The 10,950-nt window shown below is 28.9% G+C and overlaps 2 protein-coding genes across 4 annotated transcripts; one reads left to right on the top strand and one right to left on the bottom strand.

The window, feature by feature from the left end:
* The first annotated feature begins 3,108 nt into the window (after positions 1–3,108).
* On the top strand, positions 3,109–4,960 carry LOC129614898 (uncharacterized). The gene is made up of 3 exons (XM_055529860.1): positions 3,109–3,491; positions 3,545–3,685; positions 3,763–4,960. The coding sequence occupies exons 1-3, from the start codon at positions 3,437–3,439 to the stop codon at positions 4,041–4,043; spliced, it is 477 nt and encodes a 158-aa protein (XP_055385835.1). The 5' UTR covers positions 3,109–3,436; the 3' UTR covers positions 4,044–4,960.
* Positions 4,961–5,308: 348 nt separating this feature from the next.
* LOC129614896 (NADH-cytochrome b5 reductase 3) lies at positions 5,309–9,478 on the bottom strand. Of its 3 annotated transcripts, XR_008697416.1 has the most exons (6): positions 9,193–9,475; positions 7,286–7,763; positions 6,464–6,636; positions 6,310–6,409; positions 5,753–6,192; positions 5,433–5,571 (listed from the first exon to the last, which is right to left on the bottom strand). XR_008697416.1 is itself a non-coding variant. In XM_055529859.1 (5 exons), exons 1-5 carry the CDS (start codon positions 9,211–9,213, stop codon positions 5,399–5,401), a joined length of 921 nt encoding a protein of 306 aa, XP_055385834.1. In that variant the 5' UTR covers positions 9,214–9,478; the 3' UTR covers positions 5,309–5,398. The 3 variants fall into 3 exon arrangements, 2 of the variants coding, with proteins under 2 accessions (XP_055385834.1, XP_055385833.1); XM_055529859.1 differs by lacking the exon at positions 5,753–6,192 and having other exon boundaries at positions 5,309–5,571; positions 7,310–7,763; positions 9,193–9,478; XM_055529858.1 differs by lacking the exon at positions 5,753–6,192 and having other exon boundaries at positions 5,309–5,571; positions 9,193–9,474.
* Between the last annotated feature and the right edge of the window lie 1,472 nt (positions 9,479–10,950).

Below are 10,950 nucleotides of genomic sequence, written 5' to 3'. Positions count from 1 at the left end.
GAAACAAACGAAATATAGTAAACCATGGATTGATACAGACTGTCAAAATTTAATAAAAATAAAAAATTATTGGCATAAAAAGCATATACAGGACAACAACAATATTTACTTTAAAGAAAAATATAAATATTGGTTAAATAAATTAACCACAGAAAAAAGAAAAAAACAGCGTGAATACGATAAAAGGAAATTTTTGGAATGTGGTAATAATCCAAAAAAAATTTGGGATTTTGTTAAAAATTTTGCTTCTGACAATGTAAAATGAGAAAATGAAAGCGATTTTTTCCATGACACGAATCATTGTTAAACGACAAAATAATTCAAATCAATGAATGTAATAAATTTTTTTCCAATATTTGGAGCAAAGTAGCTAAGCAAAACTGCAACTCCATCTATTATCCACAAATAAGAACAAACAAAAGACTTAAATTCAAAGAAATTAGTAATGAAAAAACTTTGAAACTATTAAATAAAATTAAAACAAAAAAGACTGTGGATGCAAATGGAATATGTTCAGATACTGTGTAAAAAGATGTAGATATTGTGATAAACAGTGTAAAAAGGAACTAATCGAACCACTAACGTCATTAATAAATGCCTTAATAAATGAACACAAAATGCCAGACGTACTCAAAACAGCCAGAGTAGTACCCATCTATAAAAATAAGGCTCAAAAAACCGATTTCAATAATTTTAGACCTATATCTATTCCATCTGTCTTTAGCAAAATAATTGAAACATATATTAACGAGCAAGTAGTAAGAGTACCTCCAAGAAATCCAACTATTGTGCAAATTTCAGTATGGTTTTGCAAAAAAATCAAGCACAAACGCGGCACTATTTGATGTGGTAACACGAATTCAAAAAAATATCATCAAATCAAAAAAGGTTGGTTTCATATTTTTTGACCTAACAAAAGCATTTGATGCAATAGATAGGAAAATATTGTTAAAAATACTGTATGAGCTTGGAATAATGGGTCGAGAAGATCAGATGCGACCTGGAAGAGAAAAGGTACTGTTCCGCAGTCTTCCCCGACACATCACAAGCGTTCAAGAAGGTCTAGTACGAGGGACTGTAGTATAAGCTGAAGACAATACTGTCTTACCGTTTCCTTTTAATACTAAAATTATATATCATCGACAGACAATTCAGAATGAGACAGCGTTCAGAATATTCAAAACTCCAGTATGCAAACTCAGCTGTACCACAGGGCAGTGTACTCAAACCCATATTATACCTTCTATTCACAGCGGATTTACCAACCAACGAAGAAGCGATGAAAGCAACTTTTGCAGATGATACAACTGTCTTAATGTCGATTACAGATCCCGTCATTGCATAACAAATGCTGCAAAAACATTAATATGTCATCCAATATTGGTTAAAATAAAGTTGGGTCAAACCAATGGTTTGTATTGTAGCACTTTTCCCTTACCTACTACTATTAAAATTAGGATGAACGATTTATACAGTCTTTGAAATTAATATAAAGAGGGGTCAACATAATGCTCAATTTTAAGGGTTAATTGCGTTAGTTAAGAAAAGTAAATATATTTTTTAATGTCATGGAATTTACCGTTAGCTTTTTGCGTTTACAAAAATTTTGAAAAACCTTTGGTTCCAGAAATATAAGGCGTCAAAAATTCAAATTTTACAAATTTCAAGAGGTGATAACTTGAGAGGGGGTGGAGGTGGAAAAAAATTTTCTTCTAATGGAATGAGCTATTTGTTAGTGCCTAAAAGTTACTAAAAACAACATCAAAATTTGAAAAAAAAACGGATTTTATATAACGGTAAATTTTAACGGCCATTTTGTTTTTTTCAAGTTTAAGTATAGTATCCCGTGATAGAAGAAGCAACCCACTGCTTTTCTGCGTTTACAAAATTTGCAAAATGCATATGGTTCTACTACAGTAAATAGTTGAAAAATGGTATTTTTAGGGATTTAATGAAAGTATAACTTTTAGAGGGAGGGAGATAGGTTAAAAATTATTTTCTACGAAAATTAGTTCTAGTAAAGATCTATGAGCTTATAAAATTTCAGGTTTTTATCTTCAAGGGTGTAGAAGTTTTGTAAACAGACATGGACAGACGACGGACACAGTGAAACTAATAAGCACTTTTTTCAAAATTTTTTTGGAAAGGTGCTGAAAATCGAGAATAAATGTCATCAAATGAGTCAAAATCGCTACACGTTACATTTACTAACAGGAGTCGGACATGTCCTCCAGTGAGTAAATCTAAATAACATCACCCTACCACAGAAGAAAACGACCAATTATTTGGGTCTACATCTTGATAGAAGACTAACATGGAAAACCCACATAATAAACAAAAATAAACAGTAAAGATGTAACTACAACAAAATGTACTGGCGGCTACTGGGGCGAAGCTCTCAATTATCGTAATTTACAAATATCTCTATATTCTGTAAAAGAAACTGCATAAATTGCAAGTAAAAAATATCTGGAAAGAAGCAAACACTCAAATCAACAGGCAAGGAACGTACTCTAATTAAACTACACAAGCAGACTCAAGCGCTGGCATCCTCTTGATTTGCAAAATAGATATCTACTTCAACAGTAACGACATATATACATCAGTAGCTGGAGCTCAAACACAACGCAATATGGAGAACGGGAACGGACTATTCCACTGGGAAAGCCTTTTAGAAGTCACTTAAAGAAAATCTATCAGAACATCTACTAAATGTCCGAATCTTGCTTTTCGTGGGGATAGATTGCAGATTTAAATAGGAAAATAAAAAAAAATTTAGTGAATTTTGCTTTTCTTTATCGCTGTGAAGAAATAAAAATAGGATACAAATTTTTCTTTATAGAGTTTTAACGTAGTAGATACTTTTACAAACTTAGTTGTCTCAGTAAAAAATTGAGAGCTTCGTCTTGTAATCATATTCTTTTTTCACCAAAAGATTTTTGACAAGTTGAATTAATTTTAATTTATAACGAGTTTGATGTTGTCAAAAAGGCACTCTGTTGTAATAGAGTTATATAGTTATGTTTTAATTGTGTTATTTTAAATTTAATTTCGAGGCTTATTATTTGATGTAATTCACTGAGTTTTTTTTTAACTTTTGTTTCGCGGAAGAGAAATTTATATAATTTGTGGTGTTGCCAAAAAAATATGTATTAGTATCAAGTTAGCAACGCAGTTACTTGAGCAACTAACAAAAATACTTTGACATTTAATCAAGTGATATTATGTCAAGGATATTTATTGAAAAATAATAAGGCAAGCTAATTTTAAAATAATATGATTACAAAATAGGTCATTTTATAAGTAGATTAAATAAAACTACCACAAAAATCAACAACGGCAATACTATGAACAGGTTTATCTTAAGTTAGGGCGTGTTGTTTGTTTTTTAAAAAAAATTAAGGAATTAAGAAATTAAAACGAGCTAATTATTGCAATGATTCATTTGTTTTACATAATTTTACTTTCCATAATTTGGAATCTTGATGTCAGTAAGTAAATCATATTTTTTTGGGAAGCATTAAAATTAAATGTTTGTGTGCAGCTTTTGGCATATGGTGCTACAGATGCACTTCGGCTATCCCAGGATGTGGTGAAAATTTCAATTGGAGGGGGATTGGATATTTAGGCGATCAATGTCCCTATGACCAAGATATATGCGTTAAAGTAATAGAGAAAAAAGGAGGTAACTTGATATTTTTTGTATATGTAATTATTGACAATAATGATTCATAAAAAAGTAAATATTTACGTTTCGTTCAGCACAAGTATCTTATACAAGGGACTGTCTTAGTTCACTGAATTTTCGGACTGACATTCCATCGGATCAATATGAAGGATGTCGACCAGCTGTTCGAGACGTTCGACTTGCTAACTATGTTAATCATACAATAAAAGAACACGATGTCAAAAGAGATTACTACAACCATGTGGAATTTTGTTTTTGCTTTTTAGATCATCGTTGCAATAATGCTAATATTTTTAGATCCTGGAGTACAGTTTATTTAGTACTATTCTTTATCGTTTCGCGAAAGATATTCTAATATTATAATAAGATAAGTTATTAAAATAAAAACCGTCCATTAATTTTAATAAAAATCTCATAAAAACTATGCGATGGTTCATTCTTTTGTAAAACAAATGCTTTTGCAAACGTTAAGTTATATAAAAACGATAGTTTTAAAAAATTTTTTATAAATGCAATACTGCAACACAACTGCAAGAACAATGTGGTGGTTGACGTATATGCGATACATGCATTTTCAACTACATATTCTATAAAATCAAATCAGTTCATATAACTTAACTACTGCTTTTACTAATCTCGCTATATTGGGGAAGTTTAGTTCAGCAACAGTTTTTTATGAACATCAATATAGCGCAGGTTTTACAATATAGGATGCCCGCGACTCTACTATATTCCTGTAGTAACGTGATAGAATGCCTCTAGTCTAGATGAAAAAGAAACACCTAGTGACATTCTGCCCTAAACATCCTTTATATTTTATTGATAACCTTTATATTTTTATTGATAATTCTGAAAAAGTATCAGATAAAGGCAATTTTTAGAAGGTGGTTTTATCATGAGAACTGGTACTCATTTAGAAGCTTGTGAAATTCCACTTCTAACTGCATACAATTGTTGTCGAACTTGGAAAGTTTTTGTTAAGGTAAACAGAATTTTCAAAAAAAAATCAATTTTTATGGTACTATCTTCTCATTTCTGCAAAAACAAAAATCGAATTGTATAGTAAGGGGGTTTTCGTAAGGGAGTTAGAACCAAAATTTTTTAAGTCACAGCGTTAAACAGTATGCAAATAACAGAAATTACATTGTTTATGAAATTGTATCCCAATAATTTTCACCGTTCAATTCATTGCAAAATAAGGAAATTTTAAGATTTGAAGGCTTATAATTAACGTACCTTAATAACCCTTCAATATTTGACTCTGCCGTTTTGAAATTTAAAATTTTTTCAAATTTTAAATTTAGGAAAAAATTTTTAAGAGGCAGCTACAAAATTTATACTAGAGGTCTGCGCTACATTTCTAAGATTTTTTGATTGCAGATTGAATCCGAACGCACTAATCTTAATCGCAGCCAGTAGTTTCCGAACGGTCTATATTGTCATTGTACTATGTAGCGTGAATTTTCGAACGTGCTACAAGCTTCAACTATTCTAGATAGCTACAACTATTCTAGCACTCTATCACCGTTTCGGAATTGCCATCGAGTTTTGGACACCACGCGGCTTACTGGGCATATGAAAAGTTCTTATATTATATCAATTAGTAAAAACTAATAAAAATTAAATTCAAATCTGTTTACTTTAGTTTTATTTTTTGTTTTTTTCGATTTATGAACTTTCCATTTTTATTAAATTAATAATTTTACTCATTTAATAAGCAATTCTCTTGTCTGCACAAAATCCTAATTTATCGAGAGCTGGAGTACATGCAAAATTAATCATAGGTGGCGGCCCACACATTAACACTAATGGATCATCTGATGCTGGAAATAAATGTTTTAGCACCATTTCTTCGTTTATAAAGCCGGTACTGAATTCCCAACCTAAAATTTTTATTTAAAATAAAGTATGTACTTAGCTACATTTGTATTTATAATTTCTTTAATTATAATTTTGTAAGGAAAATTAAATGAAAATTCTTATTGTGAAATAAAAAATATAATAAAAAGTTATGTAAAATATAGACCATCTGCATGGTAATCGAAACCGTATTTAATTATTTACCTGAAGTTTGAGTTTATGAAGTGATGACATCCAAGTTTAATAATTAATAGTAATTTTACAGAAAAATTGTATAAAGCTATAAGAAATTATTGTTATGGTTCCCCCATTATAAATAAATTGCTTAAACTAAAGATTTTTGCCAAAATATCGGAGAATTGCGAATTAAAGATATTTTGGGACATTCACTATTATGTCTTGCAGATATTTTAGATAAATTTAATATTACAACTATTTTCTACTTTTGAATTTGTTATTAAAATATTCTTATTAAAAAGAAAATCTCTGATCTGCATTAAAGCCTAGTCTGTCAAGACCAGGAATGCATGTATAATTTACCATGGGCGGTGGTCCGCATAACAAAACTAGAACATCATCACCCGGTTCAAATAAATATTTTTTCATAATTTCGTCGTTAACATATCCTGAACTATACTTCCATCCTTTATAGTAAGCGTTCAAAATAGAAATTTTTTATTTACAAAAACGAGATATGAAATTGTTATTCAATGATGGTAATAAAGACGAAAACCTGCTTTTAGTCTTTATTAGAAACGTACCTTCTGCAGCTCGATCAACTGTGTACCAAACTTTGAACTGGGTTGGATGATCTTCAGCTAACTGATCAAGTTCTTTTCTTAACAGAATGTCTCTTTCTGTCTGAAATTTATTAATTTTTTAGCAATACATTATTTATATACAATCAAACCATACTTGATTAGCAAACAATAAAGCTAATTCGGTTTTGTCTTTTTTACATTTTTTCAAAATTTCACGTATAAGTTGCAACATTGGTGTGATTCCCGTTCCTCCAGCTATCATGTTCACCTTGTTAGTAGTAACTATTTTTGCTGGATCTTTACGTAATTTTTTTATTGAAAATTTTCCTACCGAGTATATTTACACATATAATATCTTAAAAATTTTGTAAAATTTAATTTACATACATATGTATATATATAACTCAAGAAAATTTAAATTTATCAAATTTATTTTTGTGCATATTATTCAAATTTGCCTTAGTTTTTCGATTTCTCCTTATCTCCTAATTTATTTATTGCTATACGATACCGAAACATGCTACGGAATATTTTGGGCAATTATAAGACGGTAGATACCACGGCTGATAGAAAAATAGTTTTCTGTAATGTCGAGTTAGTTACATAGATCGTTTGAAAACATACAATTGATAATTATTTTAACAAGAAGTAGATAGAAGAAATAGTTAAATGTAAGTAGAAAGAAGATTGAATTTATTTTAATGTAAAAATTTAAATTGAAGTATTTCAATATCGATGAAGAAAAGAATCAGCTAGTTTAGGGCTTAGCCAGCTCTAACTTTTGGACTTGCTTAAATATAGTCATACATTGCCCAAATTGAAATATTTTTTCTCTCAAGAGCATAATTTGTGCTTATAAATTGAACACGCTTTTGAGAAAAGTCTGATATATGCAACGAAAATTATGTCATTTTGCTAACTACTTAAAAAAGGATCTGAGTATAATTGGAATCGCAAACACAATAATTATGCTTACCACATCCCAAATATTGCAACCGACCTGATGGTCCTCTGAATGCCACTGTATCGCCTATTTTTAGGGACTCCAGATACTGTGACATTTTGCCACCATCCGGAAACTTGGGATGAACATTCTTGAAATAAACTTTGATTACCAAATCTACGTATCCTAAATCATCATCACTTGAAATAGGTGTATATGGTCGTATTATTATCTCATTATTTATGGTTGCAATCAAATGAACATGCTGCCCAACTGGTAAACCTAGAATATGATTTGGCGATGGCAATCCAAAACGAAACCGTCTTGTATCATGACTTAATGTTTCACTTTCAATTAGTGGTAATATATATTTGTCGTTTGGATCTTGTAAAGTTTTCCACTGTTTCAATTTGTTTTCAAAACTAGTATTATTCGACTTTCTTTTAAAAAAAAAATGAACGAAAATGGCTCCAATTATTACAGTTGCAACTCCAACAGTGACTGGGATAACCTGAAAAAATATCGAATGATAAAATAATATAAATATCAAAAGTGCATCAAAATTAAATATATTTAATAAACCGTTCATAAATTTAATAAACTTAATAAATTTTTAAAGTTAATTGGTAAAAGATTGTTTCTATATTGTGTACACTCAACTGTTTGGGTATATACACTACATATGACAAATGAATATACCTACTTATGTATGTATAAAACATATATAACATTATGTATGTATATAGCAATACATTATTTTTATTTCCCTTTAATTATTCAAAATATAGAAATTTATAATATAATATAATCATTATGTATAAACAATACAATATATCTCTTAAATTTTTTATACATGATTGCAAGATTGTAAAAAAGCAATAACGGAAGTAAAAACATGAAAAGTTTGAAGAGGATACATTTGGCGTCGATAAATATAAGGTCTCCAAGAATTTACCTATTTTTTTCTATTTCATATGAACATAAGTGTTTAGCTACCTATGGCTTTGTTCTATGTTCGACATATGTACATATTTGGAATTTAGTTTTTACATAACAATATAATTTTGATCAAACTACCTTCTAGTCACATGATACAAAAGAATCACAATACAGATATGCACATAGTTAGTATTTTAGATAGTTTAATTTAAGATTATGTTTATGGTTCCTTTGAATATTTCCGAAAATTCATACAAGAGCCGCAATGCTCTATCGAATAATTTTGAAACTAAAATTTGTTTAATTATTTGAACGTTTTCAGGTAGGTTGTAAAATATAATTAAAACATACTTACGTCAATTGTATTCATTTTATGAACTAATGCAAATATACATATATTAAAAATGGCAGGTTTTGTAAAAGTACAAGCTTTCAATTAGTTATTCACTTAAATACTAAATTATTAGTTAATAGTTATCTTGAACCTTTAAAGTTCAATATGATCGAAGACATCATTGAAAAATATTTATGTGTAAATGTTTGTATGTATCTACATGCCATCGGTAACATTCAAAAAGTAGGTATAAGTAGATAACATACCACCTACTTATTTTTACATACACATATGAAAATTTTTTTTAAACTTTCAAAAGATATCACAAAACAATGAAAACAAAACTGTTAGGTATAGATGGCACAATTTCATCAAAACCATAGTAGCCAAAAAATATACATATACTGTTGTAAACATTTAAAATCTCACCTTCTCTCTTTTTTTTTTGGAAGGTAGAAAAGTAGAAGGGGAATGTAACAATATACACATATTTATTTACTTTTATAGGGCTACAATGTATGTATGTATCTATAAACATACAAAACGAACAGATTTGACTTATGTTTTCAATACACAGTTGCAAATTTAAAGATAATAACCATTAGTTTCCCTTTTCTATTTGTTTGATAACGATTTAAGTCATAACATACAAAAAATTAACGCATACCGTGTGAGATTGATAATACATATTGAAATACTTATATGCTTATGTATATAATGTACTTTTAAAGTTAAATTTAACGTCGCTTCAAAATCTCAATTTTGAAATCAAGCTTTTAACGATTATGTAATTTAGTTCTTTTCAAAAAATTTATAAATATTTTCAAAAATTTGTATACATAACATGTGGCTATATTTTTTAAAATTAAAAAGTAAAATTTCCAAAATTAGTTAAATAAGTTTAATGATATAAACACACGATTTAGAGTAACTGATTATTTTATACATCTAATCTGAACAACTTTAGAATTCAATTGGTTAAATCTAATTTGATTTATTATAATTTTCAATGACATTTATATTAGACACAAGTTATAGAAAATATTCTGTCAGATTCCATCGTAACCACTGAGTTGACATGACAACTTGTGACGTGAGCTGATTCAGTAGAGTGGTATACCTTATTTCAAGTTGGAAACAGACGAAAGTGATTTTCCGCGGCGAAATGTCAGAATTCATATAAAATACACATATATAAAAAGAACCGGGCAGAATAAAAAGAAGTAAATGGTATAAATTTCCTTTTAACCACTAGCCGTAAAGGTGAATTAATTGGTTTGGCAGTTTACATGTGAGCTATTTAAAGTCGAACTATTTTTTCTCTCAATTATTCATTGATTCGTCTGAAAAAAGCTGAGCTGTTCCTTTTTTTCGACATTTGTTTGACAATTTTTTTGACAAAAATTGTATGTGTTGTAGATATAAAATTATAAAACTCATAAAAACACATAAAAACAATAGGAGTGTAAAAATATTTTTAAACATAATGGATGAGAATATAATGATTATGCAGTTAATTTAATTAAGGCGCTGGCAGAATTATGTTTATATTACCTAAAAATCAAAAAAAAGGTAATTGGAACCAAAAGGTTTGGGGTCAGACCTATTTTAAAGGAAAGATTGATCAAGATATTTTATAATAATCTGGTTTAGAAGACAAGGCTAAGATATCAAAAAGCCTTTATAAATTTCCATCGTATGAACAAAAAATGTTCAATAAATTGTTGAGCATTATAGGGCCACGACTTAAAAATATATGGTTTGTTTATTATGGTTCATATTGTAGAATTTATTTAATTTTTTCCACTATTGTTTCTTCTTTTATTTTTATTGTCTTTACAGTTGAAGCATTTACTTTTCTTTATTACAAAGCGATCTTCACAATTTTCGGAGACGATGTCTTTATTTTAGAACCTTTTTCCGCAAACTGCCAACTTTGAGAGCCAAAAACAATGCTTTACAAGTGTGGGAGACCGTTAAAATGTTTAAGAGAAATATAGAGAATGGAATAAGGAACACTTTTTTATCAAAACATTATATTCGAAATTTTGTAATTTAGAACGTTATTCGCGCCACATTCAATTGTAAAATAAATATTTTTAATATTTCATACCTTCAGTTTCTGCTTTAACGTTCAAATTTAAATTTTACTCCACTTTTCAGAGTTTTTAACTGACGTTTTACAAAAACCTCTGCACGGAAGTTGAATTCGATTCAACTTTTTGAGAGAAAAACACGCTGTTCTAAAAATAAAGAGAATATCAAAAATTCAAATTTTCATTTTAATATCTTTATATCTAACAAGTCCCAATACTCAATTTTTTTTACGAAATATTACGAATTTTTGGCTTCGTTCCTGTTTTTTTCTTTAAATCAGTGTTCCCACTTGGTAAAAACAAAATGTGTCCAATTTCAAGGAAAAAAT

Source organism: Condylostylus longicornis, unplaced genomic scaffold, assembly GCF_029603195.1.
Source record: "Condylostylus longicornis isolate FDR11 unplaced genomic scaffold, ASM2960319v2 ptg000126l, whole genome shotgun sequence".
NCBI classification, from domain to species: Eukaryota; Metazoa; Arthropoda; class Insecta; order Diptera; family Dolichopodidae; genus Condylostylus; species Condylostylus longicornis.
The sequence above is the reverse complement of the archived record's forward strand: the minus strand, read 5'-3'. Positions and strand labels throughout refer to the sequence as shown.